Source organism: Prunus persica, chromosome G1 (assembly GCF_000346465.2).
Source record: "Prunus persica cultivar Lovell chromosome G1, Prunus_persica_NCBIv2, whole genome shotgun sequence".
Lineage (NCBI taxonomy): Eukaryota > Viridiplantae > Streptophyta > Magnoliopsida > Rosales > Rosaceae > Prunus > Prunus persica.
The window spans coordinates 44,474,354-44,495,836 of NC_034009.1; the positions used below are offsets into that span (position 1 = coordinate 44,474,354).

The 21,483-nt window shown below is 36.5% G+C and overlaps 3 protein-coding genes across 6 annotated transcripts; 1 reads left to right on the forward strand and 2 right to left on the reverse strand.

Moving 5' to 3' along the window:
• On the reverse strand, positions 1,119-10,804 carry LOC18788745 (tubulin-folding cofactor E). Of its 4 annotated transcripts, none has more exons than XM_020555748.1 (18): positions 10,693-10,804; positions 10,169-10,293; positions 9,720-10,078; positions 9,124-9,294; positions 8,333-8,379; positions 7,023-7,169; positions 6,847-6,921; positions 6,079-6,188; positions 5,203-5,345; positions 5,045-5,106; positions 4,160-4,267; positions 4,049-4,083; positions 3,299-3,364; positions 2,623-2,714; positions 2,465-2,541; positions 2,306-2,383; positions 1,753-1,918; positions 1,119-1,601 (listed from the first exon to the last, which is right to left on the reverse strand). In XM_020555748.1, exons 3-17 carry the CDS (start codon positions 10,027-10,029, stop codon positions 1,820-1,822), a joined length of 1,620 nt encoding a protein of 539 aa, XP_020411337.1. In that variant the 5' UTR covers positions 10,030-10,078; positions 10,169-10,293; positions 10,693-10,804; the 3' UTR covers positions 1,119-1,601; positions 1,753-1,819. The 4 variants fall into 4 exon arrangements, with proteins under 4 accessions (XP_020411337.1, XP_020411290.1, XP_007222306.1 ...); XM_020555701.1 differs by having other exon boundaries at positions 9,720-10,091; XM_007222244.2 differs by having other exon boundaries at positions 9,720-10,293.
• Positions 10,785-17,111, forward strand: LOC18792262 (protein phosphatase methylesterase 1). The gene is made up of 13 exons (XM_007222174.2): positions 10,785-11,130; positions 11,215-11,299; positions 11,375-11,445; positions 12,627-12,741; positions 12,874-12,953; positions 13,361-13,445; positions 13,547-13,627; positions 13,989-14,083; positions 14,210-14,260; positions 14,929-15,009; positions 15,638-15,710; positions 15,819-15,896; positions 16,840-17,111. Exons 1-13 carry the CDS (start codon positions 11,009-11,011, stop codon positions 16,876-16,878), a joined length of 1,056 nt encoding a protein of 351 aa, XP_007222236.1. The 5' UTR covers positions 10,785-11,008; the 3' UTR covers positions 16,879-17,111.
• Positions 17,417-19,855, reverse strand: LOC18788691 (cytochrome c). The gene is made up of 3 exons (XM_007225840.2): positions 19,632-19,855; positions 18,578-18,711; positions 17,417-17,912 (listed from the first exon to the last, which is right to left on the reverse strand). The coding sequence occupies exons 1-3, from the start codon at positions 19,741-19,743 to the stop codon at positions 17,820-17,822; spliced, it is 339 nt and encodes a 112-aa protein (XP_007225902.1). The 5' UTR covers positions 19,744-19,855; the 3' UTR covers positions 17,417-17,819.

A 21,483-nucleotide genomic window follows, 5' to 3' on the forward strand; every position in this document is an offset into this window, starting at 1 on the left:
AGAGTGTGACAGAGAGGACAAAGCATTAAAATCAAGTTGGCTTCTTTTTGGGGGACTATGGACTATGACGACTCCATACTGCCGATGCCAAATACGACATTCTACACGTATTCTGATAATGTTAATTTCTTTTGTTACTAAAATCTAAACCAAATATTTTATTTTGTTTCATTTAAGAAAAGGAGGGGTGTTAGATACTTCGAGAAAAGTAATGATCTTGTTGATCAGATTGGCATCAAGTCTACCAATGAGGGGAGATTATGTTCGACTTGTTGAAAAACTTTTACCCCAGCGTTTAAGAAATTCTATATATACTAAAACCCAATGCAACAAAACACTGTAGTTAAGCACAGTGTAATGACGAAAATGCCCCTCATTTTTCTGTTTTTTTTTTTTCCTGCAGCACAATAAATTGACGAAACTGCCCTTGTTTTAACTATTTGAGAGGGATTCAAGTAGTATCTATGTGGAGTTCAAACATTGCTCGAGGGGTCTCAAATGACTATTTTATTTCTAAATATGAAAAGAAGAAACCCAAAGTTTTATGTTTCAAGAAAAGGAGTATATCTATATTGATAGTGTCAATTTATCACTTACATTTTTTCTTTTTAAACCAATTTTCCTCATGAATTATACAAAAATGTTCAATCTATCCCCATCGTCAAATTCCTAGCAATTCTATTAACAATACCGTCAAATAAAGTTACATTCACACCTTTGAGCGTCTCTTTCTTTACATATTTGATTAATATGAGGTAAATGGGGGTTCGAGTCATAAAGAATATGACGTAAGAGTTAACAAAAAAAAGAAAGATCAACTACATAGAACCCCCTCAATTTGGTGTGCTTCCAAATAGTCCTGAGTACAAGTCCCCCTAATACTCGTGTAAATAAATTTTCCTCTCTCCGTTTCTAACTTCGGCTAAAAAAATAAAAAAATATTTGGATATAAATAAGTCAAATAACACAACTGATTTGATTCGGTTAATTTGGACCAATCTAAAACAGTTCGGTTTGGTTTTTAGCTGAAGTTAGACCAGTCAACACTTTTTTTCCGGTTATTTTTAATCCGGTTCAGGTCCGTTTACCTGTTCATCGTTTTTTTACCCACCCCTAGGTTGAATCATTACAAGGCTTATTGATGATAAACTTCTTTTCAAACAACATTTGAGTCAGTGAGGGGTGAGACCACCCAAAAGGGAGCGAAGTCCCAGTCGCAGAGGACCATCACGCTAGACTACTCCTCACCCAACAACAAAAGCAATAACCACAAACAAGTGGCGCGACAACAAAACAAGAGAAATCAACAAACCTTAGGCCTAAGACCAGATGCGCAGTTTCCACATCTATTTCATGGCACACGTAACTTGAACCTTGTTTCTTTGTAAAAATCCAAGACATCCTCGTTCTAACATATGACCCAAAATCACGGTAACAATAACCAATAGTAAAATTCACTTCTTATGACCCGCGGAGCTGTCTCATGGAGTGACAGAAGTAGTAGATAGTTTAAACATGCTTCAAATGGAACAATAGCAGCTACTGCTTGCTTCTGGGTAGCCCAAAATTTGACCTTGGTTTGGCAGATGCGACTTAAAAATCTACAACAATTCAAATTGTTAAGTAAATAATCAGAATAGTAAGGGAAATAAGGAAAAACAAACATTGACAAGCTTGCTAGGGTGAATAAACCCATGCACGTGAAAAGAAATCACTGAAAGTCAAGAAAGATATCATTGCTTGCACATATACCTTGAATTTGGTTGTTTTGGATTTACAGACCGCAAAAACATAAGAAACTTCTCTGCAGATACTTCTCTTAACTCTCTTCATCTACAAGAATGGTTGATTCATTGCCAATCCCAAGGTCCGTTAAAGTTGCCATTTCATCATCAAGCAACATTGGCAAAGGAGAACCCTGAAAATTTAGGAAAAATATATATTTACTGCAGCAGAAAGTGATGATACTGGCAAGAGTCCTTCCTTTCTACGTTCTGGTAGCAAGCAATTCTTTAGCTTATAGAATTTAAGTACTGGAGGTAGCAACTGGTGCATTTGTATTACTTTTAAAATGTTGTTCCACGGTGAGATCAAAGACATCTATATTAGAATTAAATTATGTATTAAGGGTAGTTTAGGGTTTTCCTCTCTTTTGGTTTTCAATAATTTTGACATTTTCTTCTCAATCAAAAGCAACCAGTGGGAATGGCAGTATAATGACATGCTATTCTCAACAACACGAACTTACTGATATTGTTTAAATCAACAATAACAAATGATATATTGTGTAAGAGGGAGGGCAAACCTCTTCTTGAAGAAACAATTTCAGCTTGATAGACTTCAGCTTGAAAAAGCTTTCACAAAGAATTTTTAGCTTACCAACCTAAAAAACAAAAAGAATGTAGAGTTTTTAAGATACATCCAACAAGACTTGTAATTTAGAGAAAGAGAGTGGGACCATAACCGTTGTGGCGCCTGGGAGTTTCTTCGTCAGTGACGGCTTCTCACCAATAGATGCTCCCACACATTTCAGGGTAATAGCTGCATAAAATTGTAGATTGGTTTGATAGTCCTTGAAAGAAGCTAATTTTAAATATATAAAAAACAATTTGAAGTTCCTACATAGAAGTCCTGAAGCCATTTTCTGAGGGCCTGCTGCTCCAACTAATGGCTTTTCATCTTCAATTCCATGAAAACCCTTAAGCTCCGCAAACCTGTAACAAACCAAAGGTTCATGAGATGGAAGTATTTGATTCCTTCCACCATCAGCAGATGTCATTTTTGGTGGCAACCACTAGTGGAATTAATGTCCCAAACCCAAGGCGATTGAATGTGCATTCAAGGGAACAAGGAAAATCTGAAAGGAAGTTTAGGAAAGGTAAATCATTTATTTATCCCAGCTCTTATAGCCCTCAGAAATTGTGTGTTTCAACATGCAAAAGTGTGGTCATATGCTAAGCTGTCAATGAACATCTACTATTAATTCAACGCTGTGTGAATTCAGAATGTCAAAAGACATCCGAAAGTAGTCAGTTTTGATAATCTAGAGCACTGAAACTCATGATGCAAGCAACAAAGCTCTTGCACAACAAAGTAATCCAAGTTGATTAAAAGAAAATGAAAAAATAAACACCACACAATTTGATATAACCATTTCCAAAATAATAACACAATTCTTCAATGAGCCAAGGCTCTCAGGAACAACATAGGAAAAAATAAAACTACATGGGATGCCCCTCATGATCTTTTTCTTTTTAAACAAAAAGACATAAAAGATTAACTTGATAAAGACAGATACCTAGGATGAAGCCACTGGAGTTCTTTGCTATTTCCTTGCATTTTTGACATAACTAATCGGACATACCTGCAAACAAAATAATTACAGTTCAGAGAGAAAAACTAACTCCTTTTTTTCTTTTGGCAAAAGACTAAGAAAAGTAATTCATACATGAATAAGAATAACTTCCCTGAACCAGAATTTTAGGGAATGCTATTGCACTCAGCTTAACATCAGAACTGTTAGTCATGCATTTATGATCCCTTGTCACCAATCAGTGAAGAGCACAACCAATGACTTGGTCAACTATTATGCAAACCCAAAAGTTTGATTGAAAAAGGAGACAGGAAACTAAACCTACAAAATTAGACTTAAAAGATTAACAAACACTACAAACGTGGTTTCCAGCTGAAGCATAAAAATGTTTTGATCTCTTTATGAGCCGCCTCCAGGAATACTTAAGGGCCAGCTGAGCCCTTAAAAAAATATGCATATATATACACACATATCCATCAATTCTGATGGAAAGAGCAAGTGATGTTCAACATCTCTATTGTAGAAGTGGTGATATGAAACTGAAACATTCTTCGTTTTGTTTTACTAAATATAATAAATAGAATTTCCATATTGAGAGCCTGAGGCTGAGACTAACAGGTCCTGACAATTAAAGAAGCAATCTTGGGCTACAGAAACCTAAAAGCCCTACATAAAAGTGTGCACTTGTGGTGGTAAACTAAGCTGAAGGATGAACATGAGAAAAAAGAGGCATACCGAATCTCTGACTCTTTTCTTTCACGAGAACTAACCTGAAAGATATGTTAGACAAACTATATCAGATAATGAAAGAAGCAAATTTGGAGTTCATAGGACCTCGAGGTTTACCTCACTCCCATTCAACATTTCAACTTTAGCTAAACGGGCAACCAAAACAAATCGTGGGATTCCACCTTGTCCAGGATCAGCCACTGGATTCTCAGAAAGCCTGATATCCTTTAATAACAAAAGAAGAATGAGCAAGCCAGAGACTAGAAAACTAGGAGAGATCTATGTGATTTATTTATGTGAAAACTAATGAGGAAAAGCAGATTGATTTTATTAACACATAAAATTCCCAAAAAAAAAAAAAATCCTTAATTGTGTCAACTAAAAATTTATCCATGTTGAAATACCAGCCCTTCTAGCAGTCATACCTCTCCCCCTTGTTAAATGGGTTCATGAGTACGACTCCTCAAAGAACAGGTAGTTGAACCCAAAATAAAGGGAGTATGATGGAGTGAATGGTTTGATCAATGAATATTGTCATGTTGTTCCAAGCATTGGTAATAAAAATAATATAAAAACAATCCATGTCAAAAACAATTTTTTGTTGTTGTACCCAATTTCATATATCCAAGGGGTGTTTGAGGAGCAAGGGAAGGAAGAGTCCTAATATGGTAAATTTCAGACATCTACTTTCCTCTTCTTTTTACTTTTTTTGTTTTGGCCTGGTGAAGAAAGCCCTTTACTATAAATAAAGTACCGATGAAAATAAAGAAATAAAGAAACCAACATCTGTACAAGACATTTACAAGATCTCAGAGGACATCGAACGAGAAGTATATGTATGCACGATCTACCATTTGCACAGTTTTTATTTAATATACTTAGCACAGGCAGACCAGGTTCAATTTATATTGCAGAAAAACTACAGCAGGCATCAATAGAGGCCAGATCCTCAATGTTGAAAGTCACCAGGTCTAATAACACAAATTTCAGACAAAATCTTACCACTAGTTGTGGGAATGAGTTTAGCGAATCAATAGAGGCCAGATCCTCGATGTTGTTGCCACCTGGAGCATGTTATGAGTAACCAATAAGTCACCGGACTCATTACACAAATAGCAAATGAAGGTTGCATGAGTAATACAAGAGTTGTGATAAGTTACCAAGAAGAAGGCAACGCAAATTCTGAAATGGCTTATGGCTTTCCTCACATGAGTCATAACCATTTAGCAGTTCATGCATCATTCCGTCATCAGGATAAAAGACTCGAATCAAACTGTTATTGCTCAAATGAAGCTGCTCCAAGCTGGATGCAGAGGCAATTTTTTTAAAATTTTAAAGAAAATATGGCAACGTCAGAGACATTTACACTTGCAGATATTTTTCTACTTAAAACACTACCGATCAATCTAACTAGCGTCCTATGATTTTTGTACCAGAGGTCAATAACCCAAAAGTAAGTACTTGCATCTCCTACCAATACCAACAGGTGTAAGATAGAGGTTTAAAGCTCTCTTGGCAGCATCTATACTACGTCAGGTTCGCTATTTTCATGTAAAAGCGCTGTACCCACTCAACCACTATAAGAGGGATCATGCCATGGAGAGAGTAACTAGCACGGCTAACCAATAAGTCACTCATGTGCAATTCTTACTAAGCCCTGCAAAGGATGGAGATGAATCCATATCCGTTGGTCACAAAGTGAAGACATACCCCAAACCTATCTTTTTTTATTGAATAGAAACATTTTGTATTCAAAATTAGAAACGATCAAAAGAGAGGACAATTAGAACACAGACAAAAAGAAGAAGCAATAGCCAATGAAACAAACACAAGGCCACGCAACACAGAAAACATAACAGCCAATCAAAAAGACAACCCCTTAAGACACTACAGCCAGCAGATCCCCCAAACCTATCTTAAGTTCTATACTTTTCATTTGTCAGGACTCAGGACCAACCCAAGATTCGTTCCAACCCCAGCCCCTCTCCAATTTCAAAGTAATTACTGTAGTGGAAGGAATATAAAATTGTTACTACCTTCTTAGCTGTGAAAGTTTCAAGATTTCATTCCAATCAGCTATACAATTGTCTTCCAAATTCAGAAGGCGCAAATAATCAAATCCCAGAACTGCAAAAGATGATGCAGGCTGGAAAAGAAGGCAGACCAAAAGCAGAGCTATACAGTCAAAATGCATTTGTTTGAGAATTTATATAAAGACAACGAAAACAATTATATAACTAAGGAAAAAAAAAATTTGAAACTCCGAAACATTTTCATTGAGAAGAAACAAAATGATTTACTGGTTTGAGATGAACCAACCATTGCATCTTTTTCTTTGCCATTTACAGGTTAACCTACTGATCCATAATTTACCATTTCTGTTTGATGAAGGGTTTGCCAAGTGTTAGATGTTATGTTCAGATTTTACAAACCTAAAGTGAGCTAGCTATTAATGTGATACTCTGTTCTGTTTATATACTTTCTGAAAGTATCTGAGTGCCACATCTTACACTATTCTTAGCTAGCTATTAATGTGATACACTATTCTATTTATATACATAAACACACAAAATCACCTACAAGGCGCTGCGGATCTCTCAATCGCATTGATCACATTGACCACACGGTGGAATCAGTGGATCAATGGCATTGAAGGGCATTGTACATCCCAGACATTACACAGGCGAAAATCCTCTTACACACACATACATGGCACAATGAAACACAAGATAATAAAATCTACTGTTAAAAGTAATATATTTCTCGTGGAAATATACCACCACCAAGAATTTCAGATAGCATACCTCTATTGTGCTTATTTTATTCCCCATCAGATGTAGTTCTTCAATTTCTGGCAAGGACTGTTTGAGTATTTCAACCTGCCACATCAAACAGACAATATCAGGCTATTTGATATAGAAAAGCAAATAGTAAAAAGAATAAAACTAAAATGGTGTAGGAGAAAGAAAAAAAAAGGCACCTGGGTCCAATTTATGCCAATATTGTTTAACACTAAAATGCGGATGCGTTTTAAATGTGGCAACCCAACCATATCGTGTGCCATTAAGTTGTAAGATAAATTGAGGGCAAAAAGATCTGCCAATTGTTCACAGATTGTGCTAACATCCTGCAAGCAAAGATTAATTCAAATACAGTAAAGGTCAGCCCCCAGCAACTTAAGAAACAAAGCCATTAAAAAATAAATTCGTGCATGCAAACATGTATGCCAAGAAAAGCTCTATTTAGTGAGACTAGAAGAGTGCACTAACAAGTTAACAAACACACATGAGATCACAAGTTGGCTGATTATAGTACGAAATTAACAATAACTCAATCAAATGATTTTAATTGTATTAAATGTGTCCGTTCAAAACAAAAGGACAGACAGACAGATTGAAATTTATATGGTTAAAATCTTCAGGGAAGTTGGTATTCCCCACATTTCATCCTTCTTTGCTGAAATTGGAAGATACAGAGCCTTGCCTCGCAAGGTTCAAGTTTTTGCTTGGTTAGTTGCCTATAGAAAAGTTAACACCTGCTATATGAGACCAAATGCTTTGTTTTTCTTCTCAGTGGTGTTAAACTTTGTAGAGCTGGTAGAAAAAGTACAGATCACCTGATTCTTCATTGTCCAATAGCTTTAATCTGTGGCTGAGATTGTTTAGAGAAGGACATGTAAATTGGGTAATTCCAGCTGGTTGTGCTTCATTATTTTGTGAGCTTTTCGGTAAGCAGGTAAAAGTTCTGAGCGGCTGTAGGGTGCTGGCAGTTTTTCGAGTAGTTTGGTAAGAAAGTAAACAAAACTCTTTTTAAGATCTCAATATATGATGAAGAAATGATAGGTAGTTCTTTGGTTATAGCTTTACAGGATTAGTTGTACAGTGCAGTCAAGAATTAGCAACGTCTCTTAAAATCATCACGTTAAACTTCAAAAAACTGCTATTATTCACCATTTTCATCATGGATGCTAACATTCTAACAAGTTCCAGAGGAAAAGTCAAACATGTAACCATCCTTTAAAAAATGCCAGTGGCAGACCGAAATTTTCTAATAGTAGAAAGTAAACAAATACCAGTATCTCCTTTCAGCATTAAATTATAAGCGAAACAAGGGAAAAAGCACTAGTCCATAAAACAACAGGTAAGAACCAGACGAGTAAATGCACAGAAAATGATAATGCAATAGCAGTAAACAAACACAATGTATCCTGTTTTTCAAGAATGTGCTAACACACTAAAACTACTTCCTAGTACGGGAAACAAAGTGGATTTCAATGGCATTTGCATGTACCTTCCATTCTGAAATTAGATTTCCAGTCAAGTCAAGCTCCTTTAAATCTGCAATAAAAGCATCATCATTGTTTTGGATGAGTATATATATTAGTCTACACACACGCATGGGCAAGTGTCCAGTCCGATTGTGTAATAGATTCTATTAATATTAAGAGTGAACCATTCATGAAGATTGGACTAGACTTGAACAAGAATACACATGACATGGTAGTAAGTATATATAGAAATGAACGCACACTATCTTGTTTCTAGCTTATTCTAAGAGAACCACTCATGAGTCCTGAAGATGGGATGGAGCTAGGGTGGAACTGGAATAACAGGAAATAATGTACTTAGTTGTTTGGACCCTAAACACATAGGACCGGGATCCAATTTCCAACCTAAAAACTGATGCATACACTTTTGTGGAGGAGAGGATCTCAATTATAAAAAATTAAAAACTCAGCCGTTTGATTTCATAAGGACTTGAAACCTTGAACAGAAAATGAGGAGAAACATCTGCACATTTGCAGAAAGACAAAGCTCAGCACGCAACAGGATTAGTAACTTCTTATCTGACAGATAAAAGCATAAACCAATTCATGCATACAATAAAATAAAATAAAAAAACAAACAAATGGCTAAGCATTTAAGTCTTGGCCTTAAGCCTTATTATGACTAGAAAATGAGTCAATCAGTTAAAATAAATTTTTGAGCTTCAGGGTTCCACTATCTAATGCATTTGGATAAAGCATATTTCTTCCTTCATTGAACTGTTAAGTTCATAAAATGGAGACAAATAAAACTTACTAGGCACATTAGTACTGATATCACATGGGACTCCAGGAGAGCTAACACCCAAATAAGATACCGATGCACTCGTCAACTCCTCTAATCGACTTAGCTTGTCTTGAATTTTTTCTTTGCCAACAAGTTGAACATTTACACGCTTGTTGCTCGCTGAAAGGACATACATTTCATCTACAACACAAGAAGGAACGTAATAATAAGACAGTATTTCACAGTTTCTATGAATGTTACCCATTTCAAGCAAAATGCACATACCAAGCATTATCTTATTAGCCATTATACCAACTGGAAATTAATATTTGCAAAATGAACCAAATATTCAAGCTAAATTCACATTTAATCCATTTATGACTAAAATCTGAGAAATGCTATACAAGTTAACAACTAAATGTAGCATCATTATACAATACCAAGTTTCACACAGAACATTTCAGTAAATTTCAATTTTTTTTCTATAAAAAAACGCATTTCATTTCCAGCAGTTTGTAACATTTGCCACTGTTTTCCTTTTTTATTGTCTTTTTTCTGTCTGAAATTTTGCCACTGTTTTCAGAGCAACTAAATGAGCAAAAATGGAACTGATAAAACAGACATACCCTCTTCTTCTTTAGTCGTGTCACCTCGGTATCTGAGCTGAAGAGCTTGCAACAACGAAATGCCAGAGCTGAGATTCTGGGACCGAACAAAAGACCCGGATTGTTCGGACCTTGCCTGGAAGTATTGAACCCCATTGATGGTCCCATCGTGCTTGCCCTCTCCATTGTCCCAATCAACTCCGACCCATGTGCCCGAATAGCCTTGGACAGGTCCCACATACCTCACTGTCCCAATTCGACGTGGATCACCTGATGAGTGGACTCGCTGCCCGATTCTGAAGTCAGGCTTTGACTCGGATGATTCTTGCATTTTCTTCTCTTTCTTTTGCAACGTAGTCTTCTGGTTATGTTGTGTATATCTGAAGCAAATAACTAAGCGCTTGTTGTTTGAGGAGGATGATTGAATGTAAAGCTTTGTACTCGATGGTGAGTGAATGTTATCTTGTTACCTAAGCTAAATTAGGCAGAGCAATGACTGACACTAATCATCCCCTTCTGAGTTCGGCGTGAATTTTTGCTGATGGATTGACCAGGTTGGGTTTGGATACGGATATAGACAATACTATGAAGAGATCTGAATGAAAACCCATCATAAATATATATAAAAACTTGATACACCTTGAGCAAAGTTGTAATACTTTTGTAGACAGAAGGTGAATGAAAACCCATAAAAAAATCAACCCAGATCATAAATAAAAAAAACTTGATAAACCAGCATTCTTTTGTAGAAAATCAGCATTTTTCATAAACTTCTGTAATACCCAATTCATAAATAAATAAATAAAGACAAATTCTATAAGGCCCATCAAAATAAAATTCATTCTACAAAATCAATGATTATGAAAATACATAAATCAAAACAAAATTGGCCTGAACCCAATGAACAGTATGGTCCCTACCCTAAATGCCATGAACCCATTCAACAAGATAAAATTAATTAATGAAAAAACTAAATCAATAAACAAAGATGTACCTGATGCAGATGAGATTACAAGAAGCAGAAGATGCTGGAGGAGCACAGGAGGCGCCTTGACGCCACTGCAAGATGGTGAGACTGATAGAGAGTGAGAGTGAGAGAGGGTGTGCTGGGGTTTTTATTTTTTTTTAAAGTTGTTTTAAGTGAGGCACGTCAATGGCATACAAGGGTGAAACTGTAAAAACGGAGAAAATCAACAGTGACCGGGAGTTGGGTTTTGCCTTCGGCTTTCGTTTCATTTCGTCTCTCTCTCTCAGTGACCTGAGCAACAACATATTACTCTGTATCAGCGATCGAATCGATCTTCGCAGCCATGGATACTTCAAACCTCACTTCGCTTCCAGAGGACACTCTCGAAGACAATGAACAACGAGCACCACAGCAACCCCGACCTCTCTCGGCCTTTGCCTCCCGCCCTGATCGCCCTCCCACTCAGTGAGTTTTTGTTCTCAACTCGCCCCCATGCACTTGAAGTTTCAACTTTTGGGGCTTACCCATCGCAATGCAATGTTTTTGTAGGACTTCTTCACAAAAATACTCGGCTTTAGATTGGAAGGGGTTTTTCGACCAAGAAGAAGATATTAGAATTCCGGACTCGGATGATGTGAGTCTGTTTAGAATTTGAACTGTCTGATTCTGCTACAATTTCATGATCTTGTAATGCGCTTTTCCATTTCAGGTTTTTCATGTATACACTGCAGGAACAGAGGGCCCAGTTGTTTTCTGTCTGCATGGAGGTGGTTACTCAGGGTATGTTCAAGTTTTGGTTTTTTTGTGTTCTTTTATTCTTGTTAAGCTGAAACATCTTCTATTTGTTTCTGGGTTTAATTTCATATGGAAAGCAATCACTTTCCAATGTGATAAATTATATTTGCTCAAGTGATATATAGTTCACACTGCTCTCCATCTATAAGCTGATGATGCCTTTGCAACTAAGAACATATGTGTTGTGACATTGCTAGACTGTAAAACTTTTGAAAATGGTGAAAATAGCCTTCTCTTTTCGAACCTCCTAATGTACCCAGCACAAAGAAACGAACAGCATAGTACTGAAGTTTATGCTTTGCACATATATGTACCATGTCTCATGACTCAGTTATAATGATCAGAGCGTGCTTGCTTTGCATGTTTTATCAAAGAAGAGAGTGCTTGCATACATTGCATGTTTTATTTGCGTTATCTATTTTATATGTGAAGTACTGTCAAACAAATGTCACGAAAAAATCACTTTTAGTGGTCATTATTGATTGCATGCAGCTTCTTTTTTCTCCTGTTTTAGTTTTTTTTTAAAAATATTTATTGTCAAAAGAAGCATAAGTTTGTTGCTACTCTTCACTTCTTTTGGGTCCCTTGTTTTATATCTTTAGTTGAATTACTTATCTGAGGTAATCAGAGGAAGCAAGAAATAGATTATTTCCCATAGGCAGCCTTGACATAGTAGAAAGGTTTTCTTCAAAATTTCAAATTGTTCTAGTGGTTTCACTATACTCCAAATGTCTTTGGTAATGTTCATATTTACACGTGTGACATTGTAGGCTCCATGTATATTATTTATCTTTAGATGATTAATTATTGGTAGCAAGTTACTATAAATTTGGTTATCTCTTCTTTATTGTTTTTGTTGTTATGTCTAATTACGGTGAATGAGTTTGGATGACACACTGTTAAATATCAGAAAGTGTTCATAATCTTAGGGAAAAAACTGAACTCTTTCAAGTTGTTCTATTTTGGGGTAGAGTAAACTCTTTTTTGGTTTTGTTTATTTTGAATTATTCCATAGTTTTACCAAGAAGTGCATGGTATCATTGATGTTAACTATTTTCAGCATATCTGCTTTAGTTTTTCTGGCACTTTTTTTTCCTTCTCCTTTTATGCTTGGGTACTTCAAAAATCTGGTATGCTATGGTAGATTACACAGTTTATTTTCCCAGGCTCTCTTTTGCCTTGTCAGCAAGTAAAATTAAGGAGAAAGCTCGGGTAGTTGCTATGGACTTGAGAGGACATGGAAAGTCAACCACAGAAAATGAGACTGATCTTTCTATTGAGGTAAAAGTACAGTCAAAAGAGGATTGATCTACTTGATTTATTCATGTTAGATCTTCTAGGATATAGTTCCTATATAGGTAGGCTTATCTGCCATGCTATCCACTCAACTAAATTGTAGTTCTTTATTTGCAGACTATGTGCAATGATGTTCTGGCTGTTGTGAAAGCAATTTATGGAGATTCACCTCCTGCAATTGTGCTTGTCGGCCACAGGTTGTGCTTTTTTAATTATTACCATTGAAGTTTTCATAGTAAATCATCTTCACTTGTGACATGTTTCCAGAAACAAAAGGAAATTCTAATACTTAATAGATGCATCAAAGAAGCTAGTAATCAACTCTGTGGGTTTTCTCCTTTTGATGACATGCATCCAGAGTTTCTGGGTTAGAAAGCATATAATCTCTCTTGATCATCAATAATGTGTAGCTTATTTTTATGATAGTGATATCAGGTACAGGAATAGACAATTTGATATTATTGATAGTTAAAAAATTCAAAATTTCATTTTCTCAAGCTCTATATATTACAAAAACAAATTGCCACTTCAAAGGATCTCTAAGGATTCCTTGTGTTCCTAACTTTCACGTGAATTGTTGTCAACTCATGTCACTGTCATACAGTATGGGAGGGTCAGTTGCTGTGCATGTTGCTGCAAAGAGAGCATTGTGTAGCTTGGCTGGGCTGGTTGTTGTCGATGTTGTAGAGGTTTGGGTTTTGCAAAATAATTATCTCAGCTTTGTTTGTGATTATTTACCTACGGTGGCATAATGGCAGTCATCTTATGCTGAAATTTGTGAATATTTCAGGGAACAGCTTTGGCTTCATTGATTCACATGCAGAAAATCCTGTCAAGCAGGGTGCACCATTTTTCAAGCATTGAAAAAGCGGTACCTACGATATCTTCAAATCCTAATAGTTCCTAACTTCTGTTTACCTTGACTTGAAGCACAATTTTTGTTCAAAAAATGCACTGCAATTAGGGCATCAGATTAGAGGGATGAAAAAATTAATACAAAGATTCTTAATGTCCAGATGGACTAATTTTTATGAGATCAAGGCTTTTGTGGCTATCTAGGAAAAATATCAAAGTGCATCCTTCAATTTTGGGGCATGCCAATTTCCTCCTTAACTTCCAATTTGATCAATGTAGACGCTGAAAAATCAACCAAATCCATTACTAAAGTACAGCCGTGTGATTTCATGTTATATGACTGATTATTCTGAACTTGAGAGTTTATCTCCTTTCAGATTGAATGGAGTGTAAGGGGAGGCTCTTTGAGAAACATTGACTCTGCTCGGGTGTCAGTACCTACGACATTAAAGTATGATGATTCAAAGAAATGGTAAGTATTTAGGAAAATTTTGATAAAATTTTCCGCTCCCATGACCCATTGTTGTCTTGTTTTTGTCAAGTCTCTGTTAATCCTAGTCTTGCACATAACAGGCACAGTTTTGGTATTATTCTGCAGTTACATTTACAGAGCACGATTGGAAGAAACAGAACAATATTGGAAAAGCTGGTATGTTTAAATTTTTGTTGTTAATATTCTCATATAAAATTTGGCATTATGGTCAGGGTCTGCAATTCATGTACCATTGATGAGTTAGAACATTCATTCTGCATACTAGTACAGAATTTTCTTGTTGAATTGTTTGGTTGCTGAGTCCACAGAGTGTAGCATGGCTTGCTTGTTATGACAACCTGCTCATGTGACTGATTCATGCTCTGTTTGGTACTCATAAGCGCTAAAGCACTTCTTTTAGAAGCACATCATGGAAATGCAGTTGGAAGTGATTCCTAAGGAAGCACCTTTGATGTGCATCTTCTACAAGCACTTATAGGTGCTCCTAGCTCAGAAAGCTTTTTAACTATGTGTGCAACTACCAGAAACGCTTTTGGTTATCTGAAATCGCTTTTATCACTTCTAGAAGCACTGGCAAAGATTCCAGTATTTTCAGATTCACACTAGTTGGATATAGGAGAGCGAGTTCTAAATGAAACACATCACTTGAACCTATCATTTGTCTTATAATGTTTTCTAACCATGGAAGCATTTAGGTACACATATGGAGATGCTTTTATTTATTTATTTGTTTGTTTGTTTTGTTTACCTTTATTCTTTGTGCTAGGCATTGTGTCACAAGTTATTTCCTATTGAACTCAGTAAATATACTTACTCAACTGCAGGTATGAAGGTCTTTCAGAAAAGTTTTTGTCATGTCCCGTTCCAAAGCTCCTGCTGTTAGCTGGAACAGACCGACTGGACAGGTTCTTTTAATTTAACTTGCAGGATAACCTGTCTATTTTATCCAAATGGAATCGTTTTCTTTTGGAATAAAAAATATGTCATTGTGATGCTGTTTAATCAGATTGAGTTGTGATGACACAATTTAGTGATGTTTTATTTTACCCCAAACCCTGAATGTTTGCATAGGGTACCCATGTTGGCACATTATAATTTACGACATGCGTAAAGGTTTAGGATTTGTGTCCTTCTCACAGATTAAATTTGACACATGACAAACTAGGAAAAGAATTCTCGATAATGGAAGATATCTGTCTTTAGGGTTTATCTATTTCATGCATGTGTTAGGTTGGAAAACTTGGTATTGTTTGGTTATGTTTGTGATTTAAGAGAACTTTTGTTTCACAGTTTTTTGTCTTTGCTTTCCACAATGTGGCTATCTTGTCCACTTCGTTTGTAATTTTATTGTTTTCTGCTATAAATTTGTTTCTTTTGAAAAAGAATATATATATCTTTAATTCTTGGCCATGAATTTAGACTAAAACTTTGTACGGACACACGGCAGTACAAAAACATCTGAAATGGCTGATGTGAAAATCCCAAATTGTTCGAGTTTCCTATTCTGAGAGTTATTTGATTGTTTTGTCACAGAGCTCTGACAATTGGTCAAATGCAAGGCAAGTTCCAAATGGTTGTTGTAAGGCATACTGGCCATGCCATACAAGTATGTGTTCTGCCATCTTCGGTGGAAATTGTTTTGTTTAAAAAAAATACTTTTTCTTTGTATAAAGTATAAAGGTGATTAAAACTGTGATGTCCCAAACTTTTGCAGGAAGATGTACCCGATGAATTCGCGACACTAGTAACTAATTTTATATCTCGTAACCGCATCGGCCCTCGCGGAGTTGAGGTTGGTATCCACATCCCCATTTAAACTAGTTTGTATAATATCTGGAGATTTTCTTTGTTTTTGAGTCATAAAACTTTTCTGTTTCCTTCAAATTCAGTATCATGCCTTTAAATATGTTCCTCACAAACAATGATTTGATGAACTAGATAGGGGGGGATGGGCAATGGGTACCCATTAGGTGTTAGGGATTTGGTAATTGGGGTGGTGGTGGTGGTTGTTGTGTAACAGACCAGCGCAGCCCATCTCACAGTCCAAACCAGCACTGGTATTCTCCAACCTAACCACCTAGGTCCAATAAATTGGGTGAGATGAGACTGAATGGACCCATTCAGGTGTGGGGTTTTAACTCAAAAGGTCTCTGTAAAAGTAGTAGTTAGCCACTCACTTTTAATTTGTAGCTTATTGTAGTACTTCTCAGATGTGGGATTATGTCTATCCACATCTATGACTTGTAACCCCAACATTGGTAATGGTTGAGGGTACCCATGGGTACACATTTCCCATCCCTGGATATGGATGCTTCAATTGACAAAAGTTTTCTATAATCATGGGTTTAATTCAGGAGCCATCTATAAAGACCCTTTTTTTAATACACATTTACTTAAATAAATAAATAGCGACTCTACCCCATCTGTACGTCTCCTTCCTCTCCTCGACTCAACTCTCTTCTCTTCCTCCGATCCCCTCTCCCTTTTTCTTCTCTCTTCAACTCTTCTCCATCATAACCAGCCGGGAAACATAAATTTTAATATGATATGGTGCATAAAACTAGGAACATGAGTAATTGTTAACAGGTTCATATCTATTTTGAGTTTAACAATGATCAACTGCTGTTTAGGTCTTCTCCATGGTACTGAAATGTGCCATGTACTTTCATGTATAAATTTATGGGTCCTCCTTGCCTCCTTTTACATCTCTAATTATATGATACATTTTGTTGCAGATTCCAGGACTCCGTCGGCCATCCCAGACCAACCCTTGAATCAGTTGTTCGGAGAATAATCAATGACGTGTGTTGTCATACTAACAGAGAGAAATCGCATATTTGGATTTTATTTGGATTTATCTTCTTCTTGGTTGGTAAATGTGCTGGGAAAGCATTTAATTTGACAAAATGATAATTGCCATTAGGTTAAATATGTATATCAGTTAAAGAAATGTTGGAGTGTGTTTAGAAATAAAGATATTACAATCTATTATCCTTTCTTTTGGTTACGTAAATAGCCCGAGATAAATCCGACTGCTAATTTCGCTTTCTTCATTTGGTTCAGGCAAACTCAAATTTAGGTTAATTGTATGGAAACAGAGGAATACATTTCATCTTTTAATTGGACACAAATTGAGTGTTTTGTTTTGGCATTATGAATTACATTCATTAGATGACAAATTTTCAATTACCAAGTTCTCCCCTGCATTACTGAACGTTCACATTTTTTAAATTTAAAATTGGAAGGTGTTGCAACATAATCATTTCTTCTAGGCATTAATGGTAGGATAACAAAACCAAACATAACCGCTGAGTGAAAAATGGACCATTTATTCACTGATGCAATTTACAAGCATCACCAGAGCAATCAAAACATAAAATTTCACTGCACAAATCACCAGAAAAATGTTTAAAACCCATAATTTTAAGTTGCTACATACAATAACGTAGCAGTAAATTTATCATTTGTAAAAATGGTATATCACCAAATTCATGAAATCTAGTCACAGAAACTAAATTGAATTGAATTTACGTTTGCCAATTACAGCAACCTCTTCCTAGAAAGGCAAAAGCAAGCTCGACATGCAAACAAGAATTGCAGACCTAGACGGTCCAATTTATTGGCAACAAAATAGAGAAGTACTATCCGCCTTGTTTGAAGGGACCTCCAATTACTGCAAAATGGAAAAGGTGGAACTAGTAAAATGAAAAACTGCTTATGCAGTAGATTGCTTCAAATATGCAATGAGGTCAGCACGATCTTGTGGCTTCTTCAATCCAGGGAACACCATCTTGGTACCGGGGATGTACTGCAAAAAGAGGTTTCACAAGGATCAGGTTGACTAGAATAAATATGGAACTAAATATGTTTAAAAAACAAACACTGTAATTGTCAATATCCCAACCCACTCATGCAAGGGAAGCTAACAGCCCCTCAACAAAACACGAAAAATCATTAAGGGTTCCGAAAGCTCAAGTCAAAACTAATTTAGATAAAATAATAAAATATATTATCTTTGTAGTATTTTTCCTGTCAGTCTGCCAAACCGGCTTCCAATCTCATTCATTCAGAGGAACTGTTTTACCAGAGCAAAGAGGAAATCTCTGCTTTTCCATCCTCGCTTATAAATCAAAAGGTGATTAAAAAAACTTTTAAACACAAACCTCGTTCCCTTTTCACACTCAATTTCTTAACACTTTCAGCAATTTGTAAAATGTGATATCCATTAAGCAAGAGTTCTCATAGACTCTACATGGTTACCATATGTAACCCAAAATGCTTGAATGAAATTGGAGGGAATATGTTCCCCTCTAAGACTACACCAAACATCATGCGCGTAAGACTACAGCACAAAAAATGAAAAAGGGAAAAAGAAGTTTGATTTTGTTGCAACTACAGCTAGGCTGTGGCTATGAGCACCCCATGAATCCCATGAGCCATGAGGTAGACAAGGTGGATTAAGTAAATTCATACCTTCTTGGGGTTCAGCAAGTAATCATACAATGTCTTTTCCTCCCAATTCACAGCCATGTTTTTGTTAGCAGCAGAATAGGAGTATCCAGGAGTTGTACCAGACTGCCTCCCGAAAAGGCCATTCAGATTGGGTCCTGAAAGTATTAATAATCTTAATTAGACATCTTTAATTGAACTGAGAACGAGCAAAACTGTCGGAGTACAAATTCCCCATTGATAGAGAAACTGAACAATCAAGTGCGTCAGCATACATGTCAAATTATAAATGCAAGTTTATAGACAATCCAGGATACCGGATGCAACACATTTGTATACAGTCACTAAGACAGCCACTTAAAACTTAAAGTCATAGAAGGAAGTATCAATGGTGCACCAAATTTCATCCAAATGTTGTAGAAGTTGAAAACAAAGCTCATCCATCAATCCAACATAACATCTATAGGTTGCCAAACTGTATACAGTTGCTAAGACAGTAATTCAAAATTGAAAGTCAGCTGAGCATTAAGCAAAGAATCAATGGTGCAACCAATTTTCATCAATCCGGCGTATCTAGTTTCTTAACAGGCCACTAGCCCTAAAACTTTGTAAAAATTAATTTACAGAAATAACCTTATACATAACAATAAACTACAGTAGCAACCAAAGAGATAATCACCATCAGGTGTTGCATAATATACATAGCTGTTTAGTTTAATATAGCTTTCATTTCTCACTAAGATGGAAAATCATAAAGAACCATTCATATTCTAAGACAAACACGAAAATCTCGTTAGTTTTCTCACGCTTTCTCAGCAACCAAACAGGAAAATTATAAATAAAAACAAAACGACGAATAACTTGATAAAGAAGCCGATCAGATCTAAAATTATACACAGAGATCAAACAATCCACAGAAAAAATAGAAACTAAAGCGAAAATCTATGATCAGGGCAACGCGTACAAAAAAAGGCTTATAATTGTCAGATCCAAACAAGGCACAATCTAATTATTAAAATCAATCACCAAAAAAATAAACGAAATCTGAGATTTTGCGAGGGATAGATGACAAGATTACCCTGCTTGTGACCGGCGCCTTTATCGACAGTGTGGCACTGAGCGCACTTCGTCCTGAAGATCTTCTCCCCGGCCTTTGCATCACCGGGTGGTGCTTCAGCAAACGACGCCATTTCTGGAGAGAGCAAGGGTGAGAAGGAGAGATTTAGGGTTTGCAGACGACAGAGTTATGATTTGCGAGAGACGCACCGCAGCGAGCTTTCTAGGAAGCAACTCTCAATTTATTTATTTTTAGGGCACAAGAATACTCTAGACGAACGAGCAAGGAGGGAACGTGGTGTGCCGCAGACCCTAGGTTTGGTTACGTGGCGCATTTTTAGTGGCCCATATTTTTTATTGTTAATTTGTAGCGTGATGCGCGTGTAGACCGTTCGTGTGGAGGCCTTTTTTATATTCAGCGAAAAAGGGGAAGTCTTCGGACGAAAATGCGGCCTTTCCACAACGATAAATTCGACGTGTATTATTCTCTTTCTTATTTTTGGAAAATTACACGTGTGCCATTGCAATCATGCCATGGGTGCAAGTTACGTTGAGGCCTTTTTTATTTTTGAAAATGTTTGCCATTGCAAATATGTCAATGTACATAACATTTGTCAATAATGATGAACAAATTGGAGTATAAAGAATCTCATTGCTAATATTTTCAATAGAGACCCACATTATGATTAATTAGTGTTCAATTAATAAAGCAACATTTTCCATATGATTAGTCGCCATTTTCATCATGTAATACATTGTTTATGGGGAAGTCTCTTTGTCTGTATTGGGTTGCAGGTTTAGGATTTAGGATTTAGGATTTAGGGTGCATGTGGCGACTTCTGGGACTCGACGAACTAGGTCATCCCTTATTAAGTATGAAGGGTCAAAGTCATCTCTTGTTAAGCAAAAAGGACTAGGGTCGCCCTTCTCATTTCTGTCATGGTCCGACGAGTGCCTACAACAGACAGAAAGAGTGTGAGAACAGGGTCCGCATATGTTATCAAATCTTAATCGAGTCCTGGACTTCCACTCGTAATTAGGTAACGAGTTCGGGAGTTCAGAGCAATCGGATGACCATATTGGTGAACTCGATGAAGAACCCCAACCAGAGCGAGTCTCAATTACCCTAACACTTCATTTCTTGGAAGAGCAGCCCTTCTTGGGAATGTCAGAGTATCGGTGGAAGTGAAGTTTCAACCTACACTTGTGAGCCATGGGATCAAGGTACTTGAAACTCATTCTTAAAGTTTCTTTTTATAGTATCATTCAAGATAGCTCAACCAGTTCGGATAATAATGCAAAGTTTCAATTTTAAAAAGTAGTCTTATGTGAGGAACTGAAACTCCAAGTCTCATTCAATTTTTGAAAAAGGATAATGATATCCCCCACGAAGTTAGTCTGTAATGCAAGATGGAATCGAGATTGATTTTGCCCGAAAAACAAAGCCATAACCTACGCATTTCACAGAACTCGAAGTTGAGGTGGCTATACTTACCCAAGTAGGTGAAAATAAGTCAAGTGCACAACTAATATAAACCCAAACTTATATATTAAAAGGAAGCAAGGGATGTCTAATACATCCGCATATAAGGTTCGCTCATGAGTCCATCGTCAAAAATAAAGTAAATGCCAAATAAAGAAAGTGTCTCACATCACTGAATTCACTATGTCCACCTAAAAGTATACTCCCCGATCTCGTAATCATGAACGGAGATTTCACGGTCTGGGGTAACTAAGGCGATATCACATGTGGCAAGAGGCGCACGATGCACTGCATATCGAGGAGAAGGTATGTATAAGGGGTTCAACCCGAATATGAACTCATAGTCTACGATCCCGATCCTCATCTCCCTATAATTGGCGTTGGGACCAGC